The sequence below is a fragment of the Mixophyes fleayi genome, chromosome 12, assembly GCF_038048845.1.
Source record: "Mixophyes fleayi isolate aMixFle1 chromosome 12, aMixFle1.hap1, whole genome shotgun sequence".
Lineage (NCBI taxonomy): Eukaryota > Metazoa > Chordata > Amphibia > Anura > Limnodynastidae > Mixophyes > Mixophyes fleayi.
In genome coordinates this window covers 26,090,072-26,108,077 of record NC_134413.1, presented here as the reverse complement: position 1 = coordinate 26,108,077, position 18,006 = coordinate 26,090,072, and the positions used below count along the sequence as shown (strand labels likewise).

At 37.5% G+C, this 18,006-nt stretch overlaps 2 protein-coding genes across 9 annotated transcripts in view; one reads left to right on the top strand and one right to left on the bottom strand.

Moving 5' to 3' along the window:
* ZNF106 (zinc finger protein 106) overlaps nucleotides 1-7,961 on the top strand; it is a 51,845-nt gene extending 43,884 nt beyond the window's left edge. For all 3 annotated transcript variants that reach the window (XM_075192280.1, XM_075192279.1, XM_075192281.1), the window contains 5 exons: nucleotides 973-1,092; nucleotides 1,482-1,553; nucleotides 2,140-2,211; nucleotides 2,878-3,024; nucleotides 4,644-7,961. In XM_075192280.1, the coding sequence (XP_075048381.1) occupies nucleotides 973-1,092; nucleotides 1,482-1,553; nucleotides 2,140-2,211; nucleotides 2,878-3,024; nucleotides 4,644-4,700 (468 nt within the window). In that variant the 3' untranslated portion in view covers nucleotides 4,701-7,961. The remainder of the gene's footprint in view (nucleotides 1-972; nucleotides 1,093-1,481; nucleotides 1,554-2,139; nucleotides 2,212-2,877; nucleotides 3,025-4,643) is intronic.
* A 6,046-nt stretch (nucleotides 7,962-14,007) lies between these two features.
* Nucleotides 14,008-18,006, bottom strand: part of CAPN3 (calpain 3) — a 111,831-nt gene continuing 107,832 nt past the window's right edge. For all 6 annotated transcript variants that reach the window (XM_075192442.1, XM_075192441.1, XM_075192438.1 and 3 more), the window contains 3 exons: nucleotides 17,720-17,836; nucleotides 15,259-15,317; nucleotides 14,008-14,743 (listed from right to left, as the gene is read on the bottom strand). In XM_075192442.1, the coding sequence (XP_075048543.1) occupies nucleotides 14,717-14,743; nucleotides 15,259-15,317; nucleotides 17,720-17,836 (203 nt within the window). In that variant the 3' untranslated portion in view covers nucleotides 14,008-14,716. The remainder of the gene's footprint in view (nucleotides 14,744-15,258; nucleotides 15,318-17,719; nucleotides 17,837-18,006) is intronic.

The following is an 18,006-nucleotide window of genomic DNA, read 5'->3' as shown; positions in this document are numbered from 1 at the left end:
AACAGTGTTGGGGAGCAGTTTGAGGGAAGCAAGCAGTAGGAAGTGAAAAAATGTATAAACAATATATTTTTATAATACCTGCTTTATAATTAGATGTCAAACGTTGAAAGATCAAAAGTATGTACAGTTGCAATAAAATATCATTAATTATGGAATAATGGAAGGTTTTGGCTAATGGTATCAATATTTGATATGTTAAACAAGAAATAAAGTAATTCAGAACCCAACCAACATATAAAAGTTTTATTTAAAAGGGAATATATCTGATAGATCTTCTCATGTCTTTTATTATGATATTACTATCAGTCCGCAGCATAACCACTCTCCTGCAGTGAGAGACTGATAATGAATGAGTGTCCTCAGGATGGCTACATTCACAGCCCTAGTAGGAATTTCATAATCTCGTCAGGGTGAAAACTCTGACCTTATATTCCTGGGAGTTCTACTCTCCAGACCCACAACAGAATAGACAATGCCCGGTCATATAAAAAATATGAACAAGATGTAAGTCTTACCTTCTGTTCAGGAGTCCAGTGAGTAGAAAATCCTTGTGATTTCCTTATCTGATTTACTGTTCTCGTTGCGTCCATGCTCACTGGTAGTGAGAGAGCCAGGCCAGGAGCAGAGGTGTCTGTAGCTATACAGCAGGTTAAGCTGCCGGTACCTGGTAGGAGGGAAAGGAGAGAGTAAGGGAAGTAATGGGACTCCTTCCCCATTCCAGCTCTGACTGAGCATGCTGGACAAATTGAGTGATAAGTTTACACTTCAGTCTCCCATCCCTTTGCTGACAGTGGCCATTTTCAAAGACTTGCTGAATCTTTCTTTCATGAGTCGGCGGCAGTGTAGAAGGGAGGCTGATGTGTCTGTAATCTCCCAGTTAACATTGTATTTATTTTAGCTTTGTATAATTTTATTTCATTTTCCTCTGGGTGTAAATGGAATTCCACTTGTCATGCATACTTTTCTTTGTAGACAGGGGAGTTGGTGCGCATATACAAAGGACACAATCATGCTGTTACAGTGGTTAATATCTTGGGCAAAGTCATGGTGACAGCCTGCTTGGATAAGTTTGTTCGGGTTTATGAGCTACAGGTAAGGCTTTATTTTTTCCTATTTAAAGATTTGTCATTTCCTGTGGTATAATTTTCTTGGTGATAGTAACAATTTGAATACTCTGTGATCACTGAATGATTGAGATCCCCTTAAAATCCCTGTGTTATCAGGACTACAGGGTTACAGCGCTAGCTCACTGCAACAGCAATTGAGCAAGTGTTCCCTCTTGTGGTCATCTGCATATTTCCTATCAAGCCTACATAATCCTTTTTAAGGAATGTCAGGAGTACAAAGAATGTTTCGAGAAACATTCTTACGATTGCTCTATCTTTTTTTTTTTTTTTTTTTTTAAACTATGAAATTATATTTGCAAGTATGCACTTAAATATGCTTTATGCAACTTGTCTATTATTCTCATCTTTCAATAGTCACATGACCGGTTACAAGTCTATGGAGGACATTCAGACATGATTATGTGTATGGCAATTCATAAAAGCATGGTGAGACTATATATTTTTCATGTGTTTCTGCTTGTCACATTCTCCACTTTTGCATTCAAATGCAATGTTTCATTCAGTGCTTTGTTTCGGGGGACAGAAACAGGAATGTAAATCAATAATTACTGCCCCATAATATATATGACCATTAGGGAGACCACACTGCTATTTATTTTTTGTATCTGTTGTTTAGATTCCTGTTTGCAGTCATTCTGTCTCAATAAGGCTGCATGCATATGGGTGTTTTGAGCGCAATATCCCAAGTCTTTTATTGGAAGATTGCAAAAATATAACTTTAATCATAGTGGCTCTTTTAAAAAAAAACAGGGTTGTTCCAATGTTAAGATCTTAAAAGAAAAAAACTGGCTGATTGTATAACTTAGATTCTGAACACCATAAAATTATATACAGTACTGTGCTTTGGAAAATGAACATGGCTGCTAACACTATGCAAAAACAGATATTTCTATCTACTACTGTAAAATAGTATTTTAAGTAAATTTTTGTATTTAAATGTACTTTTTTAAAAATATATGAAGATTGGATTAAGTGATATTAATTTGATATTCCGTATTAAATTTTCTTTTAGATCTACACTGGTTGCTATGATGGTAGTGTTCAAGCTGTGCGTCTGAACCTTATTCAGAATTATCGCTGCTGGGTAAGGATACTATTAAGCTACTAGAATTTATCATTGTGCTTGGAGAGAGAGAGTGAAGGTCACACAGGCATCAGGACTACTGCATTCCCTGTCATATGAATGTCCGATGAGACCCATAATATGACAGCGTGGTGTTTGAGTTATGTGTACACATTTTCTTGCATCGTGGAGTCTGGATGTGTTATATGATTAGCTGATTAGCAAATAGCTAATTAATGAACATCCTGGTTGGCCCTTGTTGATTTGCAGCTCAAGCATTTACTTGGGCCGTCATTTTGTCTGGTCAGGACAAATGTTCTGTTGGCATTGAAACCATTTTGTTCTACCGTATTTTGTTCTATTCTATCCATGAAATTTCACTTACATTCTGTTCTGTAAGTGCATGATCGTGATTTTATAACTTAAGTATTTTGTTTAGTTTGCTCAAACGCACTTGTGTACATGTATATTGTGTATGATGCTTGCATTGCGTGTTATTACCGGGCTCTTAAAAATTATTTTCGTTTACAAAGGTGTTAAGAATTATTTTTTGATGGTGATCATGTAGGTTTATAGATCCGATAAGACACATAATATTTTGTGCCAGTGTGGTGTTTGTTAATTATTTTTTTTTAAACTTTATTATTTAATTTATCTCTCTTTCATTTTTTTTTTTTTTTTTTAAAGTGGCATGGATGCTCGCTTATTTTTGGTGTAATTGATCATCTGAAACAACACCTACTAACTGACCACACAAACCCAAACTTCCAAACGCTGAAATGCAGATGGAAAAATTGTGATGCATTTTTCACAGCCAGGAGAGTCTCAAAACAGGTATTTCATGCACATTTTCTAAGTTATTTATTAGATCTTTGCAGTCATCATTGTGTTTGCCTTATATGGACACTATTATGGGGAAAAGGTTAAGGTTTAATATACAAGTATTGTCAGGACAGCGCATCGGTTAGGAGGCTGCCCCGGCGATGACTGCTTACTACGGAAGACTCTGGGTTCTGACCTTGGGTCGCGCATGCGCAGTTGCCATTTGCGGTAAACCGTGCAGGAGAGAGCAGCAACACTGCCAGATAATTCAAAGAACCCTTTCCTGCAATGCTCTACCCATAGGTTTGGATGGGAAATCTTCAGATGACATTGGCCATCGGGGCCATATTCCGAAAAGCTAGGCTTTTTGGAGCTTGATCAAATTGCCCAGACCGCAGTCCCCATTGAGTATTATGGAGACTGCGGTTTAATGCAGTATTTTGCCTAATGCAGGAGATATCAACTAACACTGACCATTTTTGAGAAGCTGAATACACAAAAAGAATCTCAGCCTGTAGGTATAAATAATACATTAAAATCTTTATTAATATCATAAATTAACTTGACTACTCATCGAGGACATGAATTAACTTCTAGGTGCATATGATGAGCCTGAGAAATAAGACAACAACAAATTACCATATATTATTCAGAACATTTAAAAAATATTCTAGGCACAGCCCATAGACTGTTAGCTGCCCAAATGGCCAGGGATAGATTAGTGCACTCGACGATATAAGGTTCCACTTCACTTTGGTTTTACAAGCACCTAAGAAGTATAATAGATGGTAAATCTATTATAGCAAAGTGGCAAATTAGTTGATCTTTCTCTAGTGATAAATCTTATCCCTTACATTCTGATTGTCTACTAATTTAAGTGCCAAGATTTGTTTAGGACAACTGTAACAATTGATGAATATTGGTTAATAGCACGGTTTCTTGTGAAAGACTATCAATATTTGAGGACAGTTCAGAAAATGGTCGTAAATACAGTCAATGTATTAAGATCTAATAAGATGCCAGCTATCTGTGTCAATGATATTATATACTAATACACACTACAATGTATCACTCAGGTGACCATATCATTCAATGCAGCAATCTTATGATTCAAAGATTTCGCATGTTCGTGATTTAAATTTCCATGTCTGCCACTAAACCGGCTGATCTAATGAATTACTATTCCTAACAACACAATATACAATACTTCTTCAGAATTCTATAAAATACTAAGTTGATCTTGAGCGCTTAGTTGCATTTATAAAGTAAAAGGGAAGCTAAACTACACAGAATTAACAGCTAACATTTCTATATTACATTCATTTTAATGTATGTCCCGAAATACAGCGTGTTTCTGTATGCGAGCACTTATTAACTTCCAAATACAACAGCTTTTCTTAAGAACACCAAACTATGCCACGGTGCTAGTCTGCATTTGTAAAACAGAAAGACTAGCAGACAGAATTAACTGTTGAGCAATAAAAGGTCACTATTGTGTTATAGACGTGATAACTGTTTGAGTGCAATTTATAACTGTGGAGTGCAGCAAGTTAGTAAGTGACAAACACTTTGCTTATGCTGCATTCTTTCAGATTAATATAAAATTACACTACCTTCCATTTTCTCCACAGGATGCAATGGGGCACATTGAACGTCATGCAGAAGAAGACAGTCACATAACTGCGTAAAAAAGCACAGTACATCCCATATTGGGACATTTCTTTGTAAGCAGCAACCAGAGATTTTCTGCAGCTTCGAGCATCTTACATTTCATGCAATCCCTCCTCCGTAGGGGAGGATGTAGAGTGCAGAGATGTCACATCTCACCTTATTGTCAATTACCAGGCAAACCAACAACCTAAATGGCTCCTATGTCCATTGTCTCTGTCACTCTTCAGTCCCACGTTCATGTCGTTTATTTTAGGCAGTGTAGTATTATTTGTTTAGTGTTAAAGTGCAAAAAATATTTTTACATATTCAATTTTTAATTTCTTTCATGGGCACAGAATGAAGGAATATACAGTGTTTCTCCTCAGACTTTGTCTGCCGGTTCAAATGTTAACAGAACACTTACATTTTCATAGTAGATCTATTTACAAATTTCCAGTATTAGTTTTTTGCAGGTTATTAAAAAAAAAAAAAAAAAATATAAAGGTTTTTTTTTTTTTCGTTTTTTTTTTAAAACATCACCTTTGTTCCCAAACTTCAGATCCTGGTAAATTTATCACATTACTATTTTAAAGGCTCTAAGCATAACAAAGGTTTGTATGAAATACTGTGTACTAATGCCAGGTATACAGTGTGATGTCATTATGCCTTTAAAGACCAGTAACATCAAAGTCTCTAGAGCATGTGTTTCTCACCATCATATAAAATGTTAACTGCCTCCAAACAGAACATTTGTTCTTTCTGGTTTACAGAGACATGTAGCGTTACATAATATCAAGAAGTACACGAGCTGATGGCAACATCAGAGATTTATTTTATTGGTTCAAATGTAGATTCAAAGTATTAAAACTTTAGACTTGAGCTATACATAGAATTGTTTTATTTGATGTTGAGTAAAATAATGATGTCTGATTTTATTTGATGTTTTATTACTGGTCTTGGGTAAAGAATGAGTGACATGGTTGGAGCTTTGTGTCTTGATAAATCTGTTGATACAACGGCGATATTACAAGTATCAATGCGGAAATCTAACAGAGTTGCTCTTTGATGGCACTGGTCAAAGCCACTCATGTGCCACAGCAACCATAACTGGGCTGATGTAGTGTTTGGGGATCATTTTAAATTGTGTTTACTATCACACAGTTTTTGGTGTGTTTTTGGTTTTACTGTTTGTTTGTTTTATCTTATTTGGAAAATATAAGTTTATTTTAATATCCCCAAGTTTTGACTACTCAAATATGTTGGTGTACTGTGAAAATAGGCAGAATTGATATTTCACAAGTGAGCACAGACTTATTTTATAGTTTGTGACCCTCTTTCATTTTGATTTTCGTTGGATTTGTGTGTGTTCAATTTTCATCTCCCACCTTACGCAGGCCTTGCAATAACATACATTGTTTCAAGGACAAATGTGAAGATAACTGGCCGTTTATCCACTGATCACGTCTAAAAATGCAAATGTGTGTTATGTGACGGTCAGTAGATAACCCCGTCATTTTGCAGTTACTGTGAATAGGCTTTTGAACATGTGTTGTGTTGGGAACCAGTCCGAAGGAGTAAGACTGTGACATGCTCAAAAGTTATTTTGTGTTTTGTTTTTTGTTTTTTTTAGTTTCCAAATATATATGAGTGATATGAGAACCAAATGTGCAGCAATATAATAGATTGCAAGTGTTATTGTTGCTCTGTTTGAGTGTGCATGGAATGCGTGTATCTTAACAGTAAAAGGAGGAAGAAAATGACAGTTGTGTGATTTTACAATGACGCCTGAGTTAGTCTCCTTACCCAATGGCATCTAAACGCTGCCCCTGGCATGCGTATTTAACACAAGTGCAAAGCCATGCATCCGCATGTAAAAATAAGACCCACTACTTGTGTCCACACCCGTTCTGAGTTCATAGTTTTTGTGTTATAACACTTTTTTTTTTTTTTTGGATGCTGCTTGTTCCGATTCATGCATTTGTCTCCACACTTGAAAGTCCACTCATCTGTATGGGAGAATTTCCACAAGAGTTTAACACAAGGGCTGTGTTTTTCCTATCCATTCCAGTTGGGTTGTGTGCTACGTATAGAAACCCCTCTGGAAAAAAGCCCATTGACCTTAATGCTCCCCAGCTTTGTTAATTTTGTTTTTTTCCCCACATCAATAGAGATCCAATTAATCTCTATAAATGTGTGAGCAAAGCAGAGGGTCCCTAGGACTCCCATCACTAACAGCCAATCACATTCTGTGTAGCATGAGGGAACTGCCTGTAAGCGGCTAAGGAAAGTTCTGTGGTAGGACTCCTAACGAAGCAGTTCTTGTCGTCTATTATGTTCTTTGGGGTTTTGTTTTTTTATAAATTTGGATTACAAGAAGATTTTCCCTTAGAATAAAATTGTAGAGGATTTCACATGGATTACAAATTTATTTACTGTAATTAAAAATTGTTATATTTACACATTTTTTACTATTTTCGTATAATGGAAAAGGGGTTTTGGTAACCCATGAGGTGGTAAAGTTGCCACTATAGGATGGAATTTAGTTGGCTGTGAGGTGACAAGATGTCTCTAGAACAGTCCGCGAAGACTCAGCGCGTCAGTTTTTACTAAAATCTCTGCTCATTTTCACTCATGTCCCACAGTGTTGCAAGGGAAAATGAGCGGAGATTTCTGTGCCATTATAGCCAGGAAGGAGGTGAGATCCAGTGGCACCTCGCTGCTAATTGAATCCCCCCCCCCCCCCTTTCCCGGGTGTTAATATTCCCACTACCCTTGCCCCGGCAGGCTACAAAGTCTGAGAGGACACATGCGGAGTTCATTGTCCCCATGGTTTTAGTGGGAACCAGCCCAGGCTGTCTAGCGCTGGTTTGGGACTGGGATGGGGGTGGGGGATCTACCCTACCTGTTTGTGTGGAGCTTTCCCATTCATTTTAATAACCTATTCATTTTAATGGGGATTCTATCAGCCCTGTAGTTGAATACAGAAAACTAAAAACCATGCGACCACGTCCAGTATATATCCTCCACATATCGGACACCTGCGCAGAAACACAGCGTTTTTATGCATTTTCACATGCGGTTAGTACTTGCATATTTTACACACATGCCACTGTGTAAGGGCCCTCAATCTCAGAGCAGTATTTAAGAAAATAGAGGGATAACATGCAAAACTGGATCTTCCCTACACACACCTGCAACCTTACCCACAACAGAAAAGTTGATGTTGGCAAATTAAATTAATATTTTGCAGCTGAAGTTTGTTATAAAGCATTGCAGAAGTATCAAACCCCCCCCCCCCCTCTCCAAAACACAACTCCCATGTTCCAACAAGCGTCCGTATACAGACACTGAGGCTAGAGCTAAACTTACTATACGTGACATGTTGTGTCAGCATATCTATGCCCTCTGATTAAATGTAAACAATTCCACAAGAATTAATAAAATAAAGAGAATGCTTGGAGGGAACTTTACATAAAAAATGTTTTTATGTGGATTAGACTCAATAAATGTTACCGGAATACTGGCAGGAACCCATATAATGCCTTGCAATTAGCCGTTTGTTTATTAAATTATAATGCAGAGTATGCTGATAAAACCTGGCTTGGTTATAGTGCCCTGTTTCACAGTTACCATGCTATGCTTTTATATCATTTTATATGTTCCAAAACATCTGTTCTAATAATCCTTTTACTTGAGGGCTAATAACATTTTTAAAATGATTACTGACTTTTTATCCAGATTTTGCTGACCATAATCAATCATTGTTAATTCCTATTTGGGATATCCGCTAACATTATGTAATGATTTCTAGAGTGCCCATTGCAACCAGTGGTTCTCCAGCTATGCGGAAACGGTAAATCTCTGTATTGTCTTGGCTAGCTGGTCATACAAGGGGTCGTTCCATGACAGGTGGTGAACCACAGGCTACTGCTTACACCTGCTGTAACCCAGGACAACCAAATTGGCTTTGATCTAGCATAAATGAGACAAATAGAAGAAAATATTGGATTGGTTGCAGTGGCTTGCAACATGTGTGCTGCTTGCACCATACAGTAATTCTGTCATTTGACTCTTAATATGTTTCAAATTGTAACGCTTAATGCCTTTTCTCTGTAATTTAGCCTACGGGGTATATTTACTAAACTGCGGGTTTGAAAAAGTGGAGATGTTGCCTATAGCAACAAATCAGATTCTAGTTACCATTTATTTAGTTCATTCTACAAAATGACAGCTGGAATCTGACTAGTTGCTATAGGCAACATCTCCGCTTTTTCAAACCCGCAGTTCAGTAAATATACCCCTAAATGTATATTGTGTATCTAAGACATTAAAACAAGAGGTGACTCTCAATGCATTTATTCCTAGCAAAATTATTTTTAGTAAAAATACTGTTAAACAAAACACCTTATGTAACATAGTTCAAAATAATGAAATATGAACAGTTGTAAACCATTAAATGGTGTCATTTTATTTTAAATTGTGTATTTTGATTTTCTAATTTCTCAGTGGAGTCTGGTTTGTATTTAATTGTGTTGGATGCTTCCTATCTGGAATCTGTCTGTTAAAATCATAACAGAATATTGCCTGCATAAAATTTAATCCTTTCTTAAGCAAACTGTTTCTGCATCTTTGTTTATGTTCTCATTTCTCATTTGTTTTGTCAAGTTTAATTGGTTTCACAGATCCAATAATATAAGAAAGTTTTAAAAAATTATTGCTCTTGCATTTAAAAGAAAATGATAAAAACGTGTTTATTTTAAGAAGAAATTAACAAGTTAGCGCTCTCTTTTTGGGATATTGCAGCTCCTATATTAGAAATATAAAACAACAAGGACAGGGAGCGCAAATGATGATGACAGACATACACACAAATGTTTACACTCTTTTCCGCAGTGATAGTTCCAAGATTGCCTCACTTTCCCTGTGTCTTACCCTACTTCTTGGTAATCTCGTGGGTCCGGAGGTAAAGGAACCAGGTGAATCCTCCCGGGATACTGTCCACACACGTGTTTATTTTAAGAATTGATTAATTTGTCACTCCATAACAGGATTCATAAAATAATACTTTCCATCAACTATACAAATTGGGTGATCTTTCATTTTAATGCGAAATAAAGTATAATTACTTCGGCAATGATACATGTTAATAGTTATATGTTGTGATAGCTTAGTTTATTTGTGCTGTTTAATTTACAGATTGATTTTACAGATCATCATTGTCTAGATTAAGCAGTACTGCTGCTAATGTGATCAATTTTCAGTGTTGTACAATAGCCAGCTTGCTGGAAAGAAGGACAAGAAACTCTGTTAGAAACACCAAAGATTAAGGTAATAATAACAAAAAAAGAATCAGTGAAGTAGTTCAATACAAACATTTTGACACCCTTTTAAAGAAAGTCAGTGTTCTTCCCAGAAAATTTTGACAGCCGGATGGCATTAAGAAGTACCCGGGTGAGGTCAGTGTAGTAGATCACAATAATAATAAAGAAGCAAATATTGGAGATTACTGCCAGCACTTATTTAAAAAAGGCTGTAGCGGTTATTGTACTCGCTTATATTATTTATGAAGACTCTTGTGGTTATTGCCTGCTTGCAGGTTGCTCTGGAGCCTCTGGACACACGTTTTTTTTGTTTTCATGCCTGGCACCTGAACCTCTTGAGTGCCTGGACTGGTGTGGACAGTATAAGTGTCGACATATTCACCATCGGCATATAGTACCAAATCCGTTTTCACTGCCAAAATAATATATTGTCACACATTGTCTTTTCAAAGCTTAAAGCTGTGTTACCACCTAAACCTTAAAAACATTAAGTTTGTAACTTTAAAATAATTGTGGACACTGGTAGTGATTGGGAAGGCCACAGAGGGTCTCTGCGATTGCAGCTACTGATTGGTCCACCTGATCACACAGCCCTGGTCATTGTCTTCTGGTTACTTGGCGTTGTCACTTCTAAGATGACTCATATAGGACATCCTTGAGCGATGAGCTGATCTGCATCATTTACACCTACTTGACATGTGGTATGCTGAATCCAAGTTGATAGGCATGCAAATGGCACATTTTTTCCCTCCCCTATTATCATTTCCCTTTCAGTACTTCCCACCTCTCTACTTTGCACCCATAAACTGATTTGTTTCCTGCACTCACCACACTAACTGGCCTACGTAAACAGAAATAAACCACACACACAAATCGTCCTCGCATATCCTCTCTCTCCCTGCTCCTCATGACTGCTGGCATCATCTCACCTAACCTTGGGCCCCCTGCAATCCCCAATATCTGCTCACACCCTCGTCCCACTCCAAAACTTTCTATCCACCGTGCACTTTCAATTCCACAAGCCTTTTCCACATAACTCACTACCCCCTCTTCCCTTCTCCTGCCCCTTCTTAATGTATTAATTTCTAAATCCTTAACCTACTTGCAATTATAGAAACCTGGCTCACCTCCTCTGACACCACCTGCAGCTCTCTACTATGGCGTATTCTCCCTCAGCCACACTCCCAAACCTGGAAACAGAGAAGGTGGTGGAGTAGTTTTCTACTTTCTCTAAGCTGCATCTTCCAAGTTATACCCTCTGAACTGTCCCTCTCTTTATCTTCCTTTGAAGTTCACACTTTCCATCTATTTTCTTCTCTCCACCTTCGTGTCTCATTAACTTCTTGTCCCCTAGGTCCAGTTTCCCAATTCCTGTACAACTTTCTCTGCTGCCACTAAAGTTCTTTCAATTCTACTTTGGTCTCTCCCAGTTTCTTCATCTCCCACCCACTGTGATAGGCACTCCCTTGACCTTGTCTTCTTCCTCTACTGCTCCATCTCTAGTTTCTCCAACTTAACGTTTCCACTCTCCGACCACAATTTTTTCTTCTGCTTTAAAGTACTGCTTACGCCATCCCACTGCACCCAAATACACATGCGCACAGCAACACCTACACACTTTGTAGAAGGAAAAATATTCACTTCAGCCCTAGACAATCCAGCTCCCACCACCACGTATAGCATAGCAGTTATGGTTAACTACCTCACAGGGGAAAATAAGAGAGGGCAGCTGCAGAGAAGAAGGATGGAGCAAAAAAGGAGGTGGGAGGACTATATATTTCTATAATGCTTTGTTTTTGTGTATTTTCTGCTAAGTGAATATATACATACATTATATATATATATATATATATATATATATATATATATATATATATATATATATATAATGTATCTACTATATAAATGCCTAGTGGTGTGTGTGTGAAAAAAAAAACAAGCTGCAGCGCCACCTGCTGGGCAGAGTTATACACTGACCTATATATTTCTTGAAGGAGAAGTGACAGTTGGGAGTGGTTGGTGGTTGCCGGGGGTTACAGTGGGAAGTTTTTAACACATTAAGTAGCTTGATGAAGGATGTGGCGATGAAGATGAAGGATGAGGTGGTGACATGTGGACAAAACCACGTTAAAAAAGGGCGTTTGTGTCGGGAAGTAACGCTCTTCCCCTGAGGAGGCCTGGGCTAGGCCCAAATGCATGACAAGAACCTTTTTAACACCTTAAGTAGCTTGATTTGACTAGAATGCATGAGTATCATGCATGGGTTAACTTGTATGTGTATATATATATTGCACACACTTATATTTACACACATATTCATTCATGTCCTGAACATAGAGAGCTTACAGTTATTTATAAGGGATAAAATCATAACTGCAGTGTAAATGTTGTATGAAATGAATCCATTGATAAGTTTAAAGTATAAAATGTGAAGACAGAGTCTGATGTAAATGTATTTGATGGCTTTGCACATTCCATAGGAGTGTCACCTGGGGCAGCTTCAAAGATCTCCTGCGGTGAGATATAGCCTGGTTGTGACACCTGAATAGACGTTTAGGTACCGCTCAGCATGTGGTCGGGCCCAAAGAGGCCATGTGCTGACATAGGCTATATGTAATATAGCCAAAAAGAATTCAGATTTAAAATATGCCACTTAAAATCAATAAAAGTAGTGATCAACCACATAAGGGTTTTAAAACATAGATACCAACTATACAGGTAACAGCCCTAGTCACATATTTCAGGACGAGATCGGATATTTTTGTAATCCCATCATATTTGGTATTTAAATGTGCGGGAAGTTATGACCGGTTTATTGAAGGGAAAGTTAAAGACAGGTCAAAACTTAGGAATAGTTTAGAACAAGCATTAGGTGGCACCCAAGGGACATTTCCGCCCCCACATTAGCATTCACACTGCCCTTGTGAATGCCGTCCCATTTGAGTTTGCTTAAAAACCTGTGTTTTGAAGGGACAAGTTGTCAGCTTCTTGGGGATCAATCTAATTGAAGGACTGTCCATCTTTTCTGCCTGCCCAAGGCATACAGATTATTATATATAAGTGATGCTCTGTACTTTCATCCCATTTGTTTTTATAACTGTTTGCAATGTTTTACTTGTATGTCAGATCTTTAATAGTTTTTTTTTTTTATTAAGCATTGTACTTTTTGTAGATTCAATCTAAAAATTAATAGTTATGTCCTTATTGCTCTAAAACAAATTCATTGCCTATTTAAAAGAGACAGATTGCTTGGCTAGATTAACTCTTTAAAACCAGTGTGTGGAGGGTTAACTGTTTAGCTAACAGAGCACATAGTGTGCGCAATTGGGTGATTAAGTCATAGGTTTGCTTCGGGCCTTATATGTAGCTGGTGGCAGTTGTTGAGAGGGGTGAACCGTACGTCTGTGTTGAGAAAGGGACCAGCGAAATCTGTAGCCTGAAGGAGGGGTGAGTTTGAGGTTTAGGCTGGAATCCTGTGTGTTCCCTTACAGTAAGGTTCCAAGTCACAAGTGCGCAGAGGGCGGTTTGTGACCGATAAAGGGGTTCAGGAGCGGTTTCCGGACAAAATAGAGGTGATATTATATATTCCAACAGTCATACAATATAAGATATCTAATCAGGGAGTAGCTAGATGGGGCTTATCTCTGACAATTCACAATAATTTTTTGCAGATCATTATTGTGGGGATATTTTTTGTCATCACTCAAGCCTAGGTAGGGCTACTGGCTGCCTATGTTGTAGGATTTCCATAGGCAAATTCTTTACTGTAGGAAATTATTTAGATCATAAAACACATAGCACCACTTAGTCAATACATTAAACTACATGCATTACATTTCTTCTGCTCTGTCATCGTCGTTTCTTCAGAAGTTTTTCTAAGTCATGCAAAATGTAAATAATCTTATAAAAGTACAGTACATCTAATTTTAAATATATTGTGTTTTAGTTATGCTATGTGTGTTACCAAACCACGTATTCTAAATGTTCAAGAATAGATGATCACAATGAATAGCTGATGCAATGCTACAAGTAATGGCATGCCTTCCGTTTATTAGTACTGGACTATATAGGGTGTAATTTTCACATACAAAAATTGAGCATTCCGTTATCAAATATCACACTTCTTTAATTGCTACATGGCAAACACCACAATAAAGTAATTGAGATTTCACATTAATATAACCAGATCATGTGTGTAGAGTGGGGAATGGTTTCCACATTAGGTGATGACTGTATCTTGCACACTTTAAAGTTCTACCCATGTTGAGTTCTAGTGATAGGCATACACTGATCTAATCAAGGGCTTACAGTTTGTCACATAACTATTGCATTCTAATATCACAAGACCGGAATCTGCACTGTAGCCCAAAGTTAAATCAATGTTACAAATGATAAAACAATTCTATGTGTACCAGTATAAGATTTCTCTTGATCCTCAAGTGTTTGCTGGAGTATCTGGTGCTCGATTAGCTAACAAGTGGCTCAGAACAGGTCTATTCCTGGTATCTGACAATTGGTGGCAACTACTATATACTGTAAATCGTTCTGTGTACTCTACTTAATTGTGCTTATTGACAGGCCCCTGTTTTGGGGGGGTATAAGAAAACTGTTTTTGACATATATAGGAGCTATGAGGTAAAGATTTGCTCTGTCCAACAGAGAGATCCTGAGTCGGTCCTTGAATGAGAGTAACTGAGACATGAGCGGAAGAAGGTTGGTGACTTATGGTGATTTTAGGCATACATAGTAAGTTGCAGCCACTGAAATAAAAAATAAAATAAATTTAGTATTGGCTTGTGATTCGCTTACTTTACCAGCATATATAAATACTTGGTTGTATAGCATTTAGTGGTTACATACACTTTATAATCAGACCTTGTTCCAACAACAATGCACATGTAATAATAAATTAAAAGCAGAACATTTACCATTATAAGCAGTAGGCCGCAAAGAGCACATGGCACACAGGTAAGATATCTAATGTGTACAGCTGGACTAGCCTGTACATATTGCCTGCAGACAGTAAATATTTTCCATGTGCTGTCAGTTATAACAATACTGACACTGAATCAATGATGGTGAGTAAGATACAAAATGGTTTTTTTTATATATTTATTTTTTAATTACTAACAAATATTTAATAAGTCTTTTGAAAAACATGCTCTCTACACTTTACATACAATATCTGAAAAATATGTAAATCAAAATTTGTGCTTACAACTATGTGATTTTGCATTGATGTCATAGGTGAAGTGCAAGTGAATTAAATATTTACCTCCAACACATTGAGCTTAATAAGACCATCCCCATCCTTGTCAAAAGCATGGAATGCTCCTATGGAACAGAAGATAAATATGTTATACAATACAATTTCTTCACCATATGAAGATTTTGTGCTAGCATATTTTGACTTTCTTGCCTTTCCACAGATCTTACCCCTTTTAGACTGGCTTTCGTGTACTATAACATTCACCTTGTAAATTATTCCAGTATTTAATCTTTTGTGGTGCTTATGACTTTGTACAGAAGCGGTTGTTGTGTGGAATTTTTGTGTTTATACAGGTGTATACACTATCACATTATATCTGTTTAAAAGACTGTGCCCCTCTTTGGACAATTGAAGTATTGGGAGGTATGTATCCTTAGTAAACCTTTCAACTAGAGATGTTCACTGACCTCCATATTCTGGTTTTGGATCTGGATTAACTTTGTGTTTTGGCAAAACCATCCTTGCGTGTTTTTGCTTTTTGCTTTTTTTCCCCCCTACATTATTAACCTCAATAACACTAATTTCAAGTCATTTGCAGTCAATTTTGACTATCTCACAGGTCACAATATTATTTTCATACACTTTCAATCAAAGACTGCAGATTTAAAAGACCAAGCTTGCCAGACCTATTTGTATTTCAGCAATGACAATTAGCAATGGAGCTCTCTTGAATGTCACTGTAGACTTTGAAGAACACTGCTACCCCTCCTCTTTCTTTTCTACCTATGACGCTGCCCAACTGCACTAGAGACTGCCAAAAACTGTGCTACCCCTTCAGTGTCCCTCTGTGAAATGGCGCTGGAGGGCGGTACTTATAGAATCCAAAACTCATGAGACCTGACGACGCAACAATGGCGTTTTGCCTCATTTTCAATTCCGAGGATTCGGAAAGTACCGAACCGAGCCGGATCTGCTAAGTTTCGGCTGTGTTCGGTTCTCGGGGAACCGAGCCTGAGCATCTCTACTTTCAACACATTATGAAAACCTGTAAGGGTTTACTTGAGAATATGAGGCTAATGCTAAGTTTTAATGCATTTCCCTCAAAAAAAAAAAAACACAGCCTTAAAATGAGTTCACAAAATAAACTCGAATATGCAGAAGTTGGACGAATCACAAAATGTTCGCAGCTCTCCACCAGTAGGATTTGCATCATGTTTACATAATGCATTCAAATGTTTTGATTAAAAAAAAATGCATTTGCTATTAGGTTGGAATACAATTAAAAAAAAAGGAAAAAATAATATTTCCTTCCTAATCTCCCCCAATGTCTTTTTTCGGTAATATGGATTTTTCTCCGGGGCTCCATCCTGGATCGTTCTCGGTGTGAATTAAGGGAGGTATCCCAAGGTTGAGTAAACTAGTCAAGGACCTTGTTGTCTACAAATTTTCTTCACTTCAGATGGAAGCCGCTCTCCCTTCAAGTGACCTCTGGTAATATTTACAATTTTGTTTATTCCTCTGAAGAAAGCGTTTACTGCCTAAAATTAATAAAAAAAAACTTACTTTTTTAAACTCTTAGTATGTTTGGGTTTACCCGAAAAGGTACAATTTCCTCCATCTAACCAATTTTAATACAGGATAGATTTCCTCACAAACCACGCTTAGCTGAGACTTGGGAGAAAGACCTTCAGATGTCACACAGGTTTTCTCCACAGGTGTCCTCTCTGCTGGAGATGTAATTCCACTGTGTGTTTCCAAATGCATATATGTTGGACATGCTCCAAGATTTCTGCATACTGTAGCGAGATAATTCACCTCTCAAACCATAACCGAGGTGGATGTGCCGAATGACCCTGGTTTTTGGCTTTTATCGTTTTCAAATATTCCCATATTGATATTATAAAAAAATCAATTCTTAAATATCTTCATAATGCAGCCAAATCATTGATTCTGGTACATTGAAGGTCCCCTCAAACCTCTAGATTCATAGCAACTTGGTCGACCTGGCTGGAATTCAAAGAATTTGACATTTACCAAGCCAGAATACTCACCCCATCTACATGAGCAACCGACCCCGATATTGTACATACCCTTATAGCCTTGCATTTCCTTTTGGGTTTGGATCGTCCTTTGTCTCCCTCTTCACTTAAATTGTAACCCAACATTGTAATAAGCAGTCAGGTCTCCTCCCCATCCCCCCTGCCCTCCCTCTCCTCCTTCCCTGCTCTTGCTTCTTCTCCCTCCTCTTCAAATCTGTTTGTCTTCTCCCCAGTTTGTTTTGTATATATAACAAAAACCTCGTCCTATGTTACACTGCCTCTTCCCTCCCCCATCGTGCATCTCCAGTCGCAAGCAAGCGCAAATGTCAGATGTGAGCAAATCTGCATATGTGTGCAGCTTGTTTTGTAGGCATGTACAGTACAAATTTGCAGGTTTTACCCTACACAAACAGGTAGATGTATGTTTACTTAATTAGGTGCATATGTAACAAATAATATTAATATCAGTAAAAGGAAAAACAACTTACTAAACATTCCTTCCAGGCGCACAAAGCAAGAGATAAAACTGTTGAAGTCAATGTTCATATGCTTGTTTGCATAACGCATTGTAATGATGTCATATAGCTGGTTGTTCAGGTGAAAACCTAGGAAAGAATTTACAATAATGAAGATGAGTCAAACTATTCATTCCATTCCAAACTCCCTCCATCTCCTGTCCTTCCAATCCCTTCCTAATACTGCTTTGCTTACCTTCCTAACCCCATCATTCTACCTTTTTCCCTTTAAAATCCTATGCCTTTTCCTGATAGGGGGT